The sequence below is a fragment of the Chrysochloris asiatica genome, unplaced genomic scaffold, assembly GCF_000296735.1.
Source record: "Chrysochloris asiatica unplaced genomic scaffold, ChrAsi1.0 scaffold00051, whole genome shotgun sequence".
NCBI lineage: Eukaryota > Metazoa > Chordata > Mammalia > Afrosoricida > Chrysochloridae > Chrysochloris > Chrysochloris asiatica.
Window position 1 is genome coordinate 107,936 of NW_006408569.1, and position 20,144 is coordinate 128,079.

At 41.4% G+C, this 20,144-nt stretch overlaps 1 protein-coding gene across 1 annotated transcript in view; it reads left to right on the top strand.

The window, feature by feature from the left end:
• MOSPD1 (motile sperm domain containing 1) overlaps positions 1-20,144 on the top strand; it is a 46,440-nt gene that overhangs the window by 8,108 nt on the left and 18,188 nt on the right. Inside the window, exons 2-4 of the mRNA XM_006862796.1 lie at positions 16,560-16,814; positions 16,920-16,995; positions 19,321-19,538. Coding sequence (XP_006862858.1) covers positions 16,661-16,814; positions 16,920-16,995; positions 19,321-19,538 — 448 coding nt within the window. The 5' untranslated portion in view covers positions 16,560-16,660. The remainder of the gene's footprint in view (positions 1-16,559; positions 16,815-16,919; positions 16,996-19,320; positions 19,539-20,144) is intronic.

Genomic DNA, 20,144 nt, shown 5'->3' on the forward strand with positions numbered 1-20,144 from the left:
CCTGTACAGGGTTTCCGAGGCTGTAAATCTTTACGGGAGCAGAAAGCCTCATCTTTCTCCCGCGGAACAGCTGGTAGTTTTGAACTGCTGACCTTAAGCTTCGCAGCCCGATTTGTAACCATGAGAATTTGCATTTCTATCAAGTTCCCAGATAGAGCTGACTGAGCCTAGTTGAGAACCACTGGCCTACAGAATCTAGTCTAAACCCCCAAACTTGGCTCTTTCTCATTCTCCTCATTTCTCATACCTTCCCAGAGGTTATCTTTTGCTACTCCCTGGACACAACATTTGCTTTGCCAAAGATCTTGTTGAGAAGCCCTTTCATGCCTCTACATGAGACCTTCCCTTTTTATGGAATTCACCCTTTATTGCAACCTCCTGTTTGTTAAGGCCTACTGTTAGTTTCTGAATCCCCCAAAGAGCACTTCATGACAGTGTTTTAACATTTGTCACATTAACACATCCCCATTACTTTGGATAGAGTCTTGGTGTGGCACTGTGGGCTAAGGCACTGGACTCCAAAGTCCTTTGAATCACAAGGTCGATGGTTCAAGTTCACCAGCCCCTCCTAGGGTCGCTGTGGGTTAGAAATGACTGGACAGCACTTAACAACAACAAATTACTTTGGATATGCCTTTCCGTGCTAGATAGTTCTTGGATGGCTGAGACATTGTTTTCAACTTTGCTCCATATTTCCTAGCAGAATGCTTTGTATCTAATGCTCAGTAAATGTTGAATGAATTCATGACTCCAAAAAGCAACATAAATATATATACTTTATATAATGAATTGATATGGATTTTGCTTTAAGAATTGCACAGACATTTTGAAGTAACTAAAGACATTGGAATGTTGTAAAAACAAAGACTGGGAATCACTAGTTTTAAAGAAAATACAACTGTGTTATTTTTTTTAAGTATTATTTTTTTCAACGGTATCTTGAAGTACATCTCTGTATGATCATTTTGAATTTCAGTTTCATTTCCTTACAGCGGTGGAGAATAGCTGATTCAAAGAGGCCTGGGTTTTTAGAGTCCCTGTTAAAATTATCTTCTGTAAATGGGGTAAAAAATATCACAACTTAGATTTTTAAAGTCTTTTTGCATTTTTTTATCCAAGTAATAAAAGCATACAGTTAAGACATTCAAATAGTTAAGTAAAGCTTATAATGAGCAAAATCCAACTCCCAAACCCTTTAATCCTTACTTTCAGCCCATCTGTCTGGAAGCTTTTATTGTGAATCACTATGAAATGTATAAGAGTCTTGGTGTGGTGCTGTAGGATAAGCACTGGACTGTTAACCACAAGGTTTGCAGTTCAAACTCACCAGCCACCCCGTGAAAACCCTGTACAAGATTGCTATGAATCAGAACTGACTCACTGGTACTTAACAACAACACAAAGTGTGCACTACTTGACTTTTACATCTTGAGTATGGGCTAGGCTATTACTGTATATACCATTTAAAACTCAGTTCCATTTATAAGATATCAAATTATGCCAAAAACCTAGATGACAAATGAAAACAAAATTACCAACTAATGAGCAATGGCTATAATGAATATAAAGTGAACTGTATACTATTGCTTGTGAAAGAGTGAACTGTAAGAACATACCAGCTATTCAAACTCCTATTAGACAACCCTAGAAATTCAACGAGGAAGAGAGTAGAGTTTAGGCAGTGGGAGGGAGAAGAGAGCTTTTAGTGCTAGTGAGACTAAAGCAAAAGAACTTGTTTGTAATGATTTCCTGTTTAGTTGGTCATTGGCAAGTGCTGTACCAAATGTGGAGAAGGGAGATAGCCCCTGGGTCCTGATAAAAGGAGGTGGCCTGAAGGCGGGGCTGTGAACTCTTATCAGTGTAAACAGGGACAGGTAGTAGCCAATAAGCTGGGGAAGGCCGGTTTTAGAATGATCAGACTTTGAACCCCACAGTGCAAGAATCCCTAAGGACCTTTTTGCATCCTATTCTTTCCAAAAAAGGATCCACCACCAGTCAACTGCAACTCATGGAGACCCATGGGTGTCAGAGTAGAACTACCGCCAGTAGGATTTTCATGTTTGTGATTGCCAGTCCTTTCTTCCTGTCATTTAGTAGTTGAACATTTCACTACCTGTGCCACCTAGTGACTACCCCCCTCCGCCAAAACAAACAAACAAACAAAAACACTCCAGCTCAGAGCAACTCAACAGGACACGGTAGAACTGCTCCATGCAGTTTCCCAGGCTGTAAGTTTTTTCTCTTATGGTGCATCTGGTAGGTTCCAACTGCTGCCCTTCTTGGTTAGCAGCTTGAGTGCCTTAACCACTGTACCAACAGGTCTCCTTTAAAAACCAAAAATAAAACAGAGTGGTAAGTGTCTGGCAAGGGGCCCTGGCTCCTAACTAAAACAGCAGTTCAAGCCTACCTGTGGCTCTGCAGGAGAAAGATTCGGCATTCTGCTTCTGTAACAGTTAAAACCTAAGAAACTCCATGAGGCAGTTCTGCGATGTCACATTGGGTCCCTGTGAGTTGGAATCAACTCGTCAACACGTAGCGATAGCAAATGTCTACCCAAGTCAATGAGAATACTCTTTGAAAGTGGTTTCTATGCTACTTCACAGTCTCCTATTTATCTCACTGCTTTTTAAAAAGTTTTTTATTGTGAATTATGTAATAGTTTACATGGGAGAACATTATCTTTACATTCATTCATCCTATTGTATTTCATTTCATTGTAATCCCCTATATGCATCATCAAACAACCAAAGGGTATACCCCGCACGCCTGCGCCCCAGCCGCCAGCGCACAGCCCCTCTCCCTCTCTGAGTCTTGAGTCCCCAGCCACTCCATCTCTCCACATCATCATCTCTGCCTCCATCCCTGCTTCTCTGAATAGGGTCCTGCACTTCACTTTTCTCCCTTGATGGTCCCGGGGAACTCCACTCCTGGACTGTAAAATCAACCACTCCACTCGGTTTGTTACAAAAAGTCTACCTTTACCTTTCTAACACTCACAGTCAGCCCTGATAGTAATCATTCCCTGTTGAACCACAAGAGTCTTATCCCCATCACCTTTCATCAGCCCCATCCAGACAGGTTGGAAACCACTCAGTGGAGAGTTAAACTTTCCCCATATCCTCTGGAACTATTGAAACCTTGTTAGCCAGTCGTTTCTTGCCTTTGTAGCCCCCCCCATTTTGGGTAGCCAATGTCTAAGTTACCCATCCTTGTCGGCCCTGTGTAAATAATCCTCACTGTAAAGATTTGTTTGCTCCTTTGCCATACTGCAGCCACAAACAGGTCAAGTTCATCAAATTGTAGTGGATTACTCTTCTTTCCCTCTTCTTTCTTCCTCTTGTCGTGTTCTGGCCATCCAGCCATTGAAGCCAGATCAAATGGGTACTATCTGCAAGTGTGCATCTCCCCTCACTTCATATCAGCCGGACCCTTCATTCTCTGCCCTAGTCCTCCGGGGCTATGGCCCAGGAGTCCCCAGGTCTTATCATACTGCTGGCCAACCAGGTCTCAATCCAGGTTAACAGGACTCTATTGAATGTGGTCGGACTTAGCTCACAACTTCATTGCTATTTTCCCCCCACTTCCCCTAATTGGTGACCAACATGGTCAGCAACCAGACCACATGCCTGCTCATATATTCTTCTTGAGTCTCAGTCTTGGAAGGGGGTTTGCCTTGATGGGACCTGACCAGTTGCCTTGATGGTTCCTGGGGGAAAAACTTGCTTGTTATTGTAGTAGTCAATCAGACGGCTGTTACTGTTTTTGATTTTTCCTTCTGGTCTTTCTTTCAAGAAGTATCTTCTGTTCTTCTAGCCACTCCAGTCTGATCTGCTTGTCCTTTCAAGTAGAAGCTTCCCACCTCAGAAGATTCTGGATGCAGTTCAGGATTCAGCCTATGGTCCTATGCAATGCAAAGGCTCCACAGGGAGCCTCCTTCCCCTGGCAAGTTCTAGCCCCCTTTTATATATGAAGACATACTTAAATGCTTTCTATGGTGATGTTTCTGGCTATTCTCTTCTCTCCCTCTCAAGTGTCTATTTTACAATAGTTGGCAAGGGAAACCAAGATTCAAAAGACAGAAAAGCGTCTTAACATTATTTCCCCCCCTTTGACCCATTCAAATTATGCCTCAATCCCTGTATCCCCGAGCCCTGTTGTTCCAAGGTTGTGCATACATCATTATTTACCTCTGTCCCACATGCAAACCTGCCTAACTGTTCTCCCATCTGCCTTGTTCTTCCATTCCCCTCCCCCTTCTTGAATATTGCCCTCCTCCCTCCCCCAGCACCCAAGCTATCCTGCGTCTGTACCCTCCCCTGTGCTCCACCTTCCCCTCCCTCCCCTCACCACACCCCATAAACTCCAGTAACCAGCAAAGAATTTTTCTCCCTTTTAGTGTGCATACTTTTTCTTAATCTTTTACAATAATGGTCCTATGCAGTATTTCTCCTTTTGTGACTGACTAATTTCACTCAATATAATGTCCTCAAGGTTCATCCATGTTATGCGGTGGCTTGCAACTTCCTTGTTGTTCTTCAAGGTAGCATAGTATTCCACTGTGTGTATGTGCCACAGTTTGTTTATCCACTCTTCAGTTGATGGGCACTTAAACTGTCTCCATCTTTTTGCTATTGTAAGTTGTGCTGCTGTGAACATTGGTGTGCATGTATCTACTCGTGTTATGGCCTTTATTACTTGTGGGTAAATACCAAGTAGAGGAATTGCTGGATCATAAGGTATTTCTATTTCCAACCTTGTGAGGAAGCACCGTGTTGTTTTCCAGAGTGGTTGGACCATTTTGCAGTCCCACCAGCAATGTAGGAGGGTCCCAGTCTCTCCACATCCTCGCCAGCATTTATTGTCCTCTACTGTTTTGATCTTTGCTGTTATTGCTGGTGTGAGAAGATATCTCATTGTTGTTTTGATTTGCATCTCTTTAATGGCTAGTGATCGTGAACATTTCTTCTTATGTTTGTTGGCTGCCCGGATCTCCTCCTTGGTGAAGTGTCTGTTCATGTCCTGTGCCCATTTTTTAATTGGGTTCTTTGTTTATCTCACAGCTTTATCTTTTTTTTTTTTTTTCTGTCCGATCTGAAATGAGGTACGAAAGAGAAAATACATAACTCTGGGGGCATGGGCTTCCCTTGATAGACAGTGGAGAGTGTGTGGACAAGTAGTTTGCAAAGTGGTCACAAGGTGGTGTGCACACATTAGGTTTCCTTTCAAGTTTCAGTTAGGATTGCTGCTTGCGTGCATTTGATAACAGAGGAAGAGGCCAAGTCGACCTGTGTCACCAGCACCCAGCTGCACTCTCTATCTGTAACACTGGGGGTTCCCATAGAGGATGGAGGAGCCACAACTGGGAGTACTTGTGATCTCCGCTTCCCTCTGGCCCACAGCAAGTAACTACCTAAGTTGTACATGTACCTCTGCATGGGACTACTCGACCTGTCTTTTCCCATCAAAGTATGTTCATCTGTTGTTCTTAAGTACCACGGAGTCGGGGTTTCCGAGGCTGTAAATTTTTACGGGAGCAGAAAGCTTCATCTTTTTCCCGCAGAACTGCTGGTAGTTTCAAATTGCCGACCTTGACAATTTGTAACCACTACGCTACCAGAGCTCCTTATGTGGGAAGGGATATTTTTGGGCGGAAAAAAACGTATTTTGTAGACACCTGTAGCTTACTTAGTACCTGTTGAGTACCCACTTTGAGATGTGATATATATATATATATATATATATATATATATATATATATATATATATATACTGTTGTTGTTATGTGCCATGGAGTTGGTTCTGATGCATAGCGACCCTGTACAGGGTTTCCGAGGCTGTAAATCTTTACAGAAGCAGAAAGCCTCATCTTTCTCCCGCGGAACAGCTGGTAGTTTCGAACTGTTGACTCTGTGGTTTGCAGCCCAATTTGTAACCACTATGCTACCAGAGCTCCATATAGTTATAGCCCTATACAGTCGGAACCAACTTGATGGCACACAGCAGTATATATATTGCTGCGTGCCATCAGGTTGGTTCCGACTGCTTAGGGCTTCCAAGGCTGTAAACCTTTTTTTTATTACTGTGAATTCAGTGAAAGTTTACAGACTAGATCATCACTTAAATAAACAACAAATCATATACATTGTTTCATCTCAATGATTGCAATCCCCTCCATAAAACAATGGTTGCCCCTCTTCCTCCCTATGGTGGTGGTGGTTATGTGCCGTGGAGTTGGTTCCGACTCATAGCAACCCTGTACAGGGTTTCCGAGGCTGTAAATCTTTACAGGAGCAGAAAGCCTCATCTTTTGCCTGCAGAACCATTGGTAGTTTCGAACTGCTGACCTTGATGATTCGCAGCCCAATTCGTAACCACTACGCTACCAGAGATCCTTACCCATTTATAAATAGCCTCTTTTAAACTCTTAGATAGTTGTGGAATATACATATATATCCTCCTTTTCCTCCCGTACTCATTCAGTCTGTGTCTCTGTCCATGTATCTATACACAGAATACTGCTATTCCAAGGTTGTGTGTGTATCACTACCTCTATCATCTTTAAGGGCTATACATCTTTATGGGAGCAGAAAGCCTCACTGTTCTCCCATGGAGTGACTGGTGGATTTGAACTGTTGACCTTGTGGTTAGCAGCCAACATGTAACCCACTACACTACCAGGTCTCTCTCATGCGTGTTCTATGTATATATGTATAAAATATATAGGAGTCCTGGTGTGGCACTGTAAGACAAGCACAAGGCTGGACCACAAGGTCAGTTTGAACCACAAGTTTGGCGGATCAAACTCACCAGCTGCTCCTCTGAAACCCTATAAAGGGTTGCTATGAGTTGGAACCGACTCAAAGGTATTGAACAACAGCAACAACATATACATATATCGAGAGGGAGAGAAACAGAAAGACAGAGAATGTGTGAGTCCTGATGTGGCTCTATAGGATAAATACTGGACTGGTAACTGTAAGGTTTGTGGTTCAAACCCACCAGCCACTCCTCGGAAACCCTACACAAGTTCGCTATGAGTCGGAGCCAACTCGACAGCACTTAACAACTATGGTACCTTAAATTTACTTGATATGGCTTTTCTAGACAAAGTCTTAAATTCACATCAAGTGATTGGGTGGGATCATGCAAAAACATACTTGTTGTTGTTATTAAGTTCTGGTCAGTCAGTTCCAACTCATAGTGACCCTTTATAGGGTTTCCAATACTATAAATCTTTGCAGGAGCAGAAAGCCTCCACTTTCTCCCTAGGTGGGCTCAAACTGCAGAACTTGTGGTTCAAAGTCCAGTACTGAGCCACTGCATAACATATTATACATATATATAGGAGCGAGGTGGCTTCTTATGGTAAGCCTTCAACTGCGAACCACAAGGTCTGTGGTTTGAGCCTGCCAGTCATTCAATGGGAGAAAAATAAGGCTTTCTGCTCCTGTGAAGATTGAAAGCCTTGGAAACCCTAAACAGGGTCACAGTGAGTCGGAACCAACTCCACGGCACATAACAACAACAACAAATATATATATGAGTCCTGGTGTGTCACTATAGGATAAACACTGGACTGCAAACCACAAGTTCGGCGGTTCAAACCTCTCAGTTTACTCCTTGGAAACCCTATACAGGGTTGCTATGAGTTGGAATCGGAATCGACTCAACAGTACTTAACTGTGGTGCCTTGAATTTACTTGGTATGGTTTTTCTAACCAATGTCTTCTTAATTCTCGCCAAGTGATTGGGTGGGACCATGCAAATAAAGTGAACAGGACTCTAAGGCTGGGATTGGTTAGTTTTGCCCTCCAATTAGGTTTAAAAGGAGCTATCTCAGAAGCAGATTCAGACAACCCCAGGACCATCAAGAAAGAAGAGCGTGAGTGGAGCGTGAGATTCCTGCCTAGAAAAACGGTGAGAGTAAATAAAGGAGGCGATAGAGGTGGTGGAATGGAAAGATAGAGCTACTACAAGCATTAGGCCCGCGGACTGAGACAGAGGCCAAGGGACCACATGGCTGGGAGGCTGAAGACAAGAGTGAGGTGTGCCTGCAGCATGACAGACAAGAGACACTTCTGACTGGAGAACTGCTGCGTCCTGAGTTGGTTTTTGATCCCGAATTGTACCCTGTTCACTTCCCTAATATACCCCATAAACATGAGTATTGTTATGAGTTCTGTGTGGCCATTGAAATAGTTGATCGAACCCAGATATGAAGCAGAGAGTGAGAGGGATGGTTGGTGTCAGAATAGGATAAAGAAGATTGTAGGGTAGAAGCATGTCTGACCTCCACTTCATTAAGAATCGGCCTTGGGCAGATTTCAAGTTTGATTCTGTTTCTGAAGCCAGGGAAGTCCAACATGGCTCCCATGTGGCATTATGAAATCTGATTGGGATATCAGAACCAATTCATACAAGGGATCCATACAGAAAGTATTTTAAATAAGAGACATAGACCAGAGTATCCAGGAAGGTTGTATGGAGTTAGAACCTGAACTAGCCTTTGAAGAATGTGTTTAATATTTCAGTGGCTAGAGAGGAAGCATAGGGTAAGCCTCAGTGATTTATACCTAATAATATCTCCTGGTAGCACCAGGGTTAAAGTGCCCCACAGCTAAGAGGTTAGCTATTCCAACTGATCACTACTGTGGGATAAAGATGTGGGAGTCAACTTCCAGAAAGATTTATAGTCTTGGAAACCCTGTGGGGTCAGTTCTGCTCTGTCCCACAGAGTCACTATGAGTTGAAATTCAACTCAACAGCATTTTTTGACCGCCAGAAGAACAAACAAATGTATCTTGAAAAAGTACAGCCAGAATGCTCCTTAGAAGTCAAGATGGCCAGACTTTGTCTCTCATACTTCAAAAACATGTTATCAGGTGGGACAGTCCCTGGAGAATGACATCATGTTTGGTAAAGTGGAGGGTCAGTGAAACAGAGGAACCCCCCTGACCCCAACAAAATGGATTGGCACCGTGGCAGCAGCAATGGGCTCAAACATTATAACAATTGTGAGAGTGGCACAGAACCAGACAGTGTTTCGTTCTGTTGTACATGGGGTCTCTCTGAGTCGGAACTGACTTGAAGTTACCTAACAACAAGTTACTGACAGCCATAGTTAGGGTGTCATCACCAGGAGTAGCAAGTGTGATTTTTCTTTATGAGACAGAAAGTGAAAGACATGAATAAAAATAATGCATGCTTGGCGACTTGCATTTCAGATCATCTTGCATTTGAGACTTGACGAGCCAGGGATGGTTTCTGGAGAGGACCTTCCATGTCAGTCATTCAGGAGGCAGAACTTTGTGGTTTGATAGGCGGAGGAGATGAGGGGAAAAGGCAGTGTGAGGCTAGAGACCAGACTTCTAGAGACTGCACTTGACCATCTGAGCCAACTTTCATTATCAGCAAAATGAAGTGTCCAAAGTTGGCTATTCTCTGTCTTTGGGGATGTTTGACTTTTGGGAAACAACCTCATAAACTGACTTGCAGCAAAGTTTTACCATTTTAGTTGATAGTCGCCCCAGGATTTTTGCGCTTAAGTTGTTTTGCTTTATGGACTGGAGACAAGAAAAAGCGGCCAGCTCCGGAAACCCATCAATTACAGGCAGGTCTTATGCCGCCTTATGTTTGTTGGCAGCACTGTTACTGTGGCTCTGGTGACCTAGCGCTGATTCCTCCTGAGTTTCCACTGGTTGTCATTCAAATGATCATTGTTTTAAACTTTCTTCTTGTTATTAAGTGCCGTCGAGTCGATTCCGACTCATAGAGACCCTATATAGGATTTCCAAGGAACAACTGGTGAGTTTGACTGTAGACCATGTGCTTCGCAGTCTTGTACTGATCCTATAGCTCTACACCAGGAAGCCACAAAATAATGGTGTGGGATTTGATAGCGTAGTGGTTACGAATCGGACTGCTAACCTCAAGGTTGTCAGTTAAAAACTACCAGCTGTTCCGCAGGAGAAAGATGAGGCTTTCTGCTCCTGTAAAGATTTGCAGCCTCAGAAACCCTGTGCAGGATCACTATGAGTCGAACGAAACCAACTCCACGGTACTTAACAACAACAGCAATCCTGCCATAATATAAATACCAACAGTGGGTGACTTAAAAAAAAAAACAAAAAAACCCCCAAAACTTTTGTTCTTGTTATATAGGCTGAAAGTCTAAATCCAGGTCTAGACTCTAGGCTCTGTTCGTTCCTTGGTTCCTTGGTTCCTTGGTTTGTAGCTGGGCATCTCATCGTAGCGTACAACTTAGAAGTGATTAGATTTAGAGACCACCTTGCGTAGGTATGACTGTATTTGCATAAAAGTAGAAAACCAGACTATAAAGCCCACCCCAAACAAAACAAACCACAGTTGCTGAATCAATTCCAACTCACAGAAACCATATAGGACAGAGCAGAACTACCTGATGGGGTTTCCAAAACAGGTTAGGATTTCAACACATACTTTTGAGGGGTATAATTTAATCCAACGAGGAAATTGATAGCTTATTCATGATTCATAGAAAAATGTGTTCCTTTTCAAAACGGAAAGTGAAAACTTCAAAATATAAATAATAGGAATTTGGTGCTGTGGACTAATGCACTGGACTGCAAAGTCGTTTGAACCACAAGGCTGGTGGTTTAAGCTCACCAGCCACTCCTTGCAAGCCCTCCCTGGGGTCACCATGGGTCAGCACTTAATAACTGAACAATTGTTGAAAGCCTGTAAAATTTCTATTCTGGCCAGTGCAACAGTTTGTAACTTTTGTTTCCAGTGGATAATTTTGACTTCTACAGCTGGATTTATGGATCATTTCATAAATCATAAATGAAAACTGTATTGGGTTAAAGATCTCCCTGCCTTTGTTTTTTTTTATTGTAATGAGTTTCTATTGCATGTAAAATGATTTTGAACAATGGAACTCATTTGATTTAATACATAGTTGCAGGCTTTCAATATCATGTTAAAGGGGATGATAATTACCAGAGATCATTACTTTTTTTTTTCTTCACACATTGTTTCTAAATTCCCTCTTGTGTTTCAAAACTGGCATCTTTTTCAAATCAGGCCCTAATAGAGTTGTTTAATTGAATTCTCTTGAATAGATTTTCACAGGGTTCAGAATTCAGAAGGTACAAAAGGTTCCTCAGAGAAAAATCTCCCCATACCTGTTTTCTTGGGTTTCCTTTCAGAGACATGCAGGGTCGCTATGTGCCAGAATGACCTCCACGGCATGTAACTACTATCACCACCATCCAGGAAAATAGGTTGATCTGCTTGTTTATGGTCCTTCTTCGTACAAATACAAATGTTCTACACGCTGCAGTGCACCTTGCTCTTCTCCCCAGGACATCCTAGCTACACTACCCAAAGAACTGCCTCTTTTCTTTCTTTATTTCTTTTTTAGAGCTTTTACTGTGAATCGAGTAATAGTTTACATGGGAGAACATCAGTTTTACACTCATCCTATCGTATTTCGTTTCATTGCAATGATAACAATCTCCTCCATACATCACCATTCAACAGTATTTGCTCCTATTCCCTCTGTGCCTCTTTCTCTTTGACAGACACCCCAATGAATAGATACACCAAACTTGATTTAAGGAGACGCTATTAATGGCTGTTTGTGCTATTTCCAATCTTTTGCTGTCAGCAACATTAGCTTGTATCTTGCTGTGGTGCTGCAGGATAATGCGCTGGACCACAAGGTCGCCGGTTCAAACTCAATAGCCACTCCTCAGAAACCCTATACAGGGTCGCTATGAGTCAGAACCAACTCCACAGCGCTTCACAAACTGCCAAGCTCTGCTTTATATGTGGTTCTCATGAACTTTTTTGTTTAATCCACAATGCTACGAAGAAAACCTTGTGTCTACATGCCTTTTTTACATACATGTTTCAACATCTCCATACTGTTGGGCACATTCCTAGAGACAGAATCTCTGGATCAGAAAGTATATGCATTTATTTTGGGAAAGTGTATTTATTGGCAGTGCCAATTTACACCCCCACCAACCACATACGAACTTGTCTAATTGCTCCTGCTATGTGCTATTAAACTTTTGGACTTTTGCTTTTGCTAACCTGACAGGTAAAACATTATATTTAATTGTGTCTATCGTCACCACTGGACCAACAATAAACAACATTCTTGTCAACGGAGAAAAGATTGAAGTTGTCAAGGACTTCATTCTTTTTGGATCAACTATCAACACTCATGGAAGCAGCAGTCAAGAAATCAGACACAAGACTTTTTTAAAGTGTTGAAGAGCAAAGATGTCAACTTGAGGACTAAGGGGTGCCTTACCCAAGCCATGGTATTTTCAATAACCTCATATGCATGCATGCGGAAGCTGGACGGTGAATAAGGAAGACCGTAGAAGAACTGATGCTTTTGAGTTATGGTGTTGGAGGAGAATATTGAAATATTGAAAGAACCAATACATCTGTGTTGGAAGAAGTGCAGCCAGGATGGCCAAACTTTGTCTCTCACACTTTGGACACATTGTTAGGAGGGACCAGTGGCTAGAGAACGAGATCCTGTTTGGTAAGGTGGAGGGTCAGAGAAAAAGAGGAAGACCCCCAACAAGATGGATTGGCAAAGTGGCAGCATCAGTGGGCTCAAGCGTGGCAACAGTAGTGACGTTGGCCCAGGATTGGGCAGTGTTTCATTCTGTTGTACATAGGGTCTCTGTGAGTTGGTAACGACTCGATGACACCTAACAACAACATAGTTTGAATTTATCTTAAGTGTTGAAGAGCAAAGATGTCAGTATGAATTACAAATATTTTGGTTTTGCTTATAAAGTTTCTACCACACAGAATTTTTAAAAACAATTTATGTATCTATCACTATTTTTTGGTTTCTAGTCTTATATGTCATTGTTAGAAAACCCTGAAACTCTGAGATCATAAAAAAAAATTATTTTTTCTGTTTAAAGTTTTGATCCATTAGGAATTTATCTTAGTATAAGGCATGAGTGGAAAATTCTGCTTTATTTTTTTTCCTACATAGGCAGTTATACCAACATTCAATGAATAATCCATATATTAATCAGAGATGCTGCTTTTATCATAAACTAAATTCTCATCTTAACAGTTTTATAATGAGATGTTGTTGTTGTTGTTGTTGTTGTTAAGTGCCGTGGAGCTCATGTGCTCTGTTTCAGGCTGAGGCCTTTCTAACTTTTATCAAATAGGTCTGTAGCTATGTAGTGCCGTCAAGTCAGTTCCGTGTCATAGCGACCCTGTGGTTCACAGTCCTGTGATGATCTCTTGGATGCAATCTTGCAGGCAAATTTCTATTATTTTTGGAACAGCGACCCTGTACAGGGTTTCCGAGGGTGTAAATCTTTATGGGAGCAGAAAGCCTCATCTTTCTCCCGCGGAGCTGCTGGTAGTTTCGAACTGCTGAACTTGCGGTTTGCAGCCCGATTCGTAACCACTACGCTACCAGTGATTATTAGTGATGTCTAATTTGAATGTCCTATTAATGTTAGTCCTGGTGTGGCACAGTGTGTTAATGCGCTGGACTGCAAGGTCGATTTGAACCGCAAGGTTGGTGGTTCAAGGTCACTAGCTGCTCCTTGGAAACCCTGTGTAGGGTCACTGTGGGTCAGAACTGACTCAACAGCACTTAACAACAACAACATCAATGTTAACCGAGCTTCCTAAGAAAGTTATTATAGAGCTTATTTGTTTCTAAAACAAAAACATAAAATAAGGAACCAAACAAGAGCCAAATAGAGTTGTATGACTCTTAGCAAAAGGAAGAGATTCAGAAGAGCGTTGTTGTTGTTAAGTGCTAGGGCGTCGGTTCTGACACAGAGTCACCCTGTATAGGAGGATTTCTGAAGGAGCCCTGATAGCATAGTGAATTATGACCTGGGCTGCTAACCACAGAGTCAGCAGTTCGAATGTACTCGTCGCTCCATGGGAAAAAGATGAGGCTTTCTGCTTCTACAAAGATTTACAACCTTGGAAACCCTATAAAGAGTCACTGTGAGTCAGAATTGACTTATTGGTACACACCCACCACCACAATAGTGTTTTAAGGTTGTAAATTTTTGTGGGTGCAGAAAGCTTCATCTTTGGGTGGGCTCAAACCATTGGCTTTGTGGTTCACAGTCCAGTGTTTATCCTACAGAGCCACCAGCCTCCATCCAGAAGAGCACTGTTGTTGTGAAATGCCACCGAGTCGCTTCCAACCCATAGTGACCCTGTATAGGATTTCCAAGGAGTGGTCAGTGGGTTTGAACCACCGACCTTGCAGTTCAAACTGACCTTGCAGTCTAGTGCATTATCCTGCAGCGCCACACCAGGACTTTTGAGACTCAAAAAGAAATAATTTAATCAGATGCTTTGCAGAATTATTTTATTGCAATGAACAATTTGATTTGGTGTGGTACAATGAATAGACCAAGAGGCAGGAGGCCAGCTGATTTTGTTCTTTTGGGCTCAGTCTGGTCGCCTCCTCATCATCAATAATATATTAATAATAATAGCAAACACTTTCGAACATGGCCTCACCCAGAGTCAGTGCTATCTAAGAGCTTTACATATATAAATCATTCAACATATATAATTTTCTAAAGTTTAGAATCTGTTATGAATGATACAGGTGACAGCTATTATTGCTAATAGAGATGTCTCTAGGCCTCTGCTCTCGAAGTCTCATTAGAAACCTACACAGAAAACCCACCCTGTTATGAACAGATATGCTGTAAAGTAAGTATATGGATAAAAAGCAGAATGGTTGTCTGAGACAGCCTACAGCATTAGCACCACCCTTACTACCTTTCTGTGCGTTTACTTATGCTTTGCCTTGGTTGAAATGCTCTTACTACCCCCACAACACATGCATGTGTGCTCCTTATTTCTTTGAGGACCACCTCAAATGTCATTGCTTGCCCTCTCTCCCAGATAGATTTAGTCACGTAGTCTCCCGATCATCTAGCACTCTGTGTTCCATGGTGTGCGTTACATACAAAGTCCCTTAACTATTTACTTGGTCTTCTCAGTTAGATTGAGGTTTTTGAGGACTTAAATTCTGACATAGGTCTTGTCAGTTCCCTCGGTTCCTTCAGCTGAAAGAAAATAATAGAAATTTGCCTGCAGGATTGCATCCAAGAGATCAGCACGGGACTGTGAACCACAGGGTCGCTATGAGACAGAACTGACTTGACGACACTTCACAACTGCAGTCCTATTTGATAAAACTTACAAAGGCCTCAGTCTGAAGCAGAGCACATGAGCTCCTACAGCTGGTAAAACCAAACCATTTACTTGTTAGATTTCTGTTTGACTGTATAAGAACCTGAACTTCAAGTATTGAAATGACTTTTAGCCTGTTTTAAAGGTGTGAGCCACAGGATGAAGACCAGACACGTTCTATGATGGTTATGTTCGTGCTTATCAATCTGACTTCTGCCAGCTTTAACTATCTGGAACAGTCAAGAATCCCAGAAGGAATCCAGAAAAGCCTCTGAAGTTGGAAGAAAATGGCTCTCACAAAACCTGTGTGCTTGATGGTGGAGGGGAGGAGGTGTGGGCCACTCATGCCAAAGCCTGCTTAGAGACTTTGACTGATCATAACAAAAGCAAAGCACACTGCTTAGCAAGTTTGGATTTTGTCTTGGGTTGCAATAGAAAAAAAAAAAGATTAAGCAAACTCTCCCACCCATCTTGCCAAACCAAACAAAACAAAACCTATTGCCCTGGAGTCGATTCTGACTCATAGTGACCCTTTAGGACAAAGTAGACCTCTGCCCCTTACAGTTCCCAAGGCTGTCAATCTTTACGGAAGCAGATTGCCACATCTTTCTCTGGTGGAGGACCTGGAGGGTTGTAGGTACTGACTTTTTGGAACTACAGCCCAACACTTTAAACCAGGACGCGACCAGGACTCCTCCTCCATATGTTGCCAGTAGGCACTAAATAAAAATTGTTGAAGTGACTGGAATAGTGATCCTCGAGTTTTTCTCCATAAACCATGGAAACTTATTTTGTTTGATCTTTTTAATGGCTTAAGAATTGTGGTGGACTCACGGAAAAATCCGTTGTGGCAATGCTTAATATAGTATACTTTTTAAAAAAATGTTAAGTGTCGTGGAGTTGATTTTGGCTCCTAGTGACTCTATAGGGTTTCCGAGGCTGTAAAATCTCTGTGGGAGCAGAAAGCCTCAGCATTCTCTCCTGAAGTGGCAGGTGGGCTTGAACCGCCAACCTTGTGGTTCATAGTCCAGTACTTATCATATGGAGCCACCATACACACACCTTTTTTTAATTGGAGGTTTACAAATAATGATGTCACTTTGAGCTTGCCTCTTTTCCTTTATTCAGGTAATTCTTCAATTCGTCACAGATCCAAATCTTGAATGTGAAAAAAGCTTGTATAATTTTGTTGTTGTTTTGTATAATTTGGTAATAGCTATAGGAATAAGCCAAGAAGAAAAGCCAAAAGTCATGTTTCAATGATTTTGAAGGCCTGTTAATTGGTGGCGGGACTGTAGATTAATGAAAATGAATATAATTCCATTTTTCTGTCTCTCTTCCTCCCCTTCTAGATTGCCAAAATGCTTTGTAGTTTTTAACAGAAGTGAAGACAAGTCCAGAGTTGATTTCAACCTGTCCAAAGAGAAGCTGCAGCAAGGGGGACTCAGTGCCAATGCATCAACCAAAAAGACAACCAGAATTAGTGGAAGGAAGTCTGCCTGTGTTTGTGTTTCCCACAGAGTTAATATTTTATGCAGATGATCAGTCAACACACAAACAAGTGTTGACTCTCTATAATCCTTATGAGTTTGCTTTGAAGTTCAAAGGTGAGTTTCCTAGGTCTCTTTGAAGGGTTTCAACTAACTAATTTTAGACTTGGAGAAACTAATTTTGTTAAAGACACTAATGGCCACTGTGACTTTTTCTTTCAGTTTTGTGTACTACTCCAAATAAGTATGTTGTCGCTGATGCTGCAGGTGCAGTAAAGCCTCAGTGTTGTGTGGATATGTAAGTCAAAAATCACTTCCTGGTAACATGTTGTAAGTGTGTTAATATTTCTGTTTTTAACTTGAACAAGAGCTTTCTTGAAGCTGCTTCCACAGAGGCATTGATAATATGTGAGGTTCTTGCTGAAAATTTCAGTCTGTCAAAATGCTTTTTAAGATGTTCCTAAGAGATTCTAAACAGATCAACCAAGTACTTGATCATATTTCTTGGCGGTAGTATGTGTCTAAATATTTCTGGGAACGCCTTTTCATTGTTGTGCTTCTATTCATATGAAAGTAAAGTGCTGGCTTCCTCCCCGAAAATGCTTCAGCTACTGTTATATTAATAGGGAATTTCGCTTTCTTTGGAACATCCTGTTATTACAGTGACATTTGGGAAACTAATACGACTACATTCTTAAGACCAATATAAAGTCGGAAATGATGCCGCTAATAAACCTTGAAGTTTATCTATACAGACAAGAAGCAAGTGTGGGACCATTCATCTGTAAATAGTGACCTGAACTCTTCCAGATAATTTCATCTTAAAGTGTCAGATAAAGGCTTATTTGTGCAAGCTGTTCATATTTAATTTTCACTTTAGAACTAGTGGTGACCAGATGGGTCTCTTGCCTGGCCCCTAACTGAACTTGTGAGAACAAACATCAAGTGTCTCTTCCCGTGTATCCATTTTCATGATCTCAAAGCACTAACATGATGTATCTTTGAGAATGTGTTTTTGCACATTTCTTTTAAAAGTTGATTTTTATTGCAGTGAAAATTTACCTCAAAAACAACATGCCATCTCAGTGAACATTTCTTTCGATTTTCATTAAGTATACAATAAGCAAGGGCTATTTCCAAAAAGAAAAAAATGCATAGACTCTTTCCACATAAATGTGTTACCTTACAGTGTGTGATTATGCAGTAAGCAAGGTAAACATGGGCTTGCCTGTGCTTACTTATTAACATCCAAGATGTTGCTTCTAGGTCTGGCTAGCATCAATCTCTTATCCCAACCCCACAGCCCCTTCCTAAAGAATTAAAGCTTTTTTAAAAAGTTAATATCTCTGATCGGCATTCAATACCCAGTAAACAAGGTAACCACGTGCTTACTTGTACTTATTTTTCTGTACTGAGCAGATTAGTAAGTAAACACAAGTAAGCCCGTGCATACCTTACTTATTGGATAATCTGCCCTTGCCTTTGACCCACTTGTTTTGTGTCCTCTAGTACAAACAAAGTAAAACACATTGTGATAACAAAAGAAATTGTGATAACGCAAATAAAAGTTCTATTGCTTCATACTTGTTCTCATCATGTTGAGATTAGCTTCTTATCCAATTGCTTATTTCTACCTGTTACATAGGATGCAGTTTTACGTCTAGGGTGAGGTTTGTTGTTGTTAAGTGCCATCGAGTCAATTAACTCATAGCAACACTAGATAGGGTTTCCAAGGAGCGGTTAGTGGGTTTGAACCACCAACCTTGTGGTAAGCAGTCCAGTTATTCCTTGAAACATAATTGACAGTAGAAATCTATGTATCTTTTGTGGGGAAGGAACCATTTCATTATGCAGTTTTTTCCTGCTATCTGAAATTAGAGCATTTCCATGAAACCTTTCATAAGCTGAAATGGCATAAGCAAAGAAGCAATGACCATTTATTTATATGGGAAACCTTTTTGAACATTCCCAAACGCCAAGATACACCATACCAAATGACGTACGGACCCTACAATCCCACTAACAGATACTGTTCCCAGACACGGTTCAGAGCTACAGCGGCTGGATGCTGAGGTGCTGAGTGTAGTTTCCGGGGAAGGAGTTTGGTGACACCACTCTCGTCATTTGGGGTTCTTGCTACTTCTTTAAGGGCTCCCTGAAAAACAAATGCTGAAAGCTAGTTGCACTTTTTCAGAAAAGCGAACATTCTCTTTGGATTTCTTTCTGTCTGCAAAAATAAATACTCATATTGGTAGGTCTTTTGTAAAAGGAAAGTGGCGTAAAGTGAATGTTTAAAAAGTGGGGCATACCTTTATTTCTATTCAGTCGATATTGCTGCACACTGATGCCTGGGGGAAAATGTCCTTACTAAAGAGAATTTTTTCAAAACTGTTTCATTTTAAGAACTTTATTATTTGTTGTGCTTCCATGAAATGTTTCAGAACTACTCATTTTGAGGGTAGCTTATACTAAGTTCTTTTTTTTTTTTTAATCATTAGTAAATTTCTGCTGTTTGAGTATTTGGTTGCCAATTAATATTATTTAACTATTAAAATCTCTTGCACTCTGAATGACAGGCTCTCAGAACCCTAAACTGCATTTATTATTTTTATGATGTTTCCAGTGTGGTTCGTCATCGAGATGTCCGCTCCTGTCACTATGGTGTAATAGACAAATTCCGGCTCCAAGTTTCCGAGCAGAGTCAGAGGAAGGCTTTAGGAAGAAAGGAGGTGGTGGCTACTCTTCTTCCATCTGCAAAAGAACAACAAAAGGAAGAAGAGGAAAAAAGGATAAAGGAACATTTAACAGAAACTGTATTCTTTGAGCAGTCGTCTCAACCAGGTAGTTTGGGGTTGTTTTGAAAGTCTTAACATGTTTCTGAACTCCAGACCTGAAGGGTTTCCCACTCATCTCCATCAGACCATTAAGCCTGGTCTTTTTCAATGATTTTGGGGTTTGTTTCACATGTCTTCCCACTCTATTCAGAAGCTTCTAATGTGATCCCTTTCAAAGCAGTTGCTAATGGTAGCCAGGCACCATATCAATAGAAATGAAAAATAAATTAAAAATCAAGGAGCTAAGAATAATCACGAGGAAAATAACCTGCTACTTTCAACCTGGGGTGGCGCTGTGGGTTCATGCGCCAGACTGCAAAGCTGTTTGAACTGCAAGGTCGGCGATTCAAGCTCACCAGTGGCTCCTTGGAAACCCTATACAGGGCTGCTATGGGTCGGAATCGACTCGATGACACTTGACAACAACAACAAATTTAAACCTAGTCAACTTTTTCAAAACTGTACTGAGAGGTCAGGAGCCTGAAATAAAGCAAGTGGTTATACTGTAAGAGCAGGGGACTGCCCATCACTGCACAACTGTGAGGAGAGGACACATCTCACCACTGTCTTTTTTATGATTTAAGGTTTTTATTGTGAATTGAGTGAAAGTTTA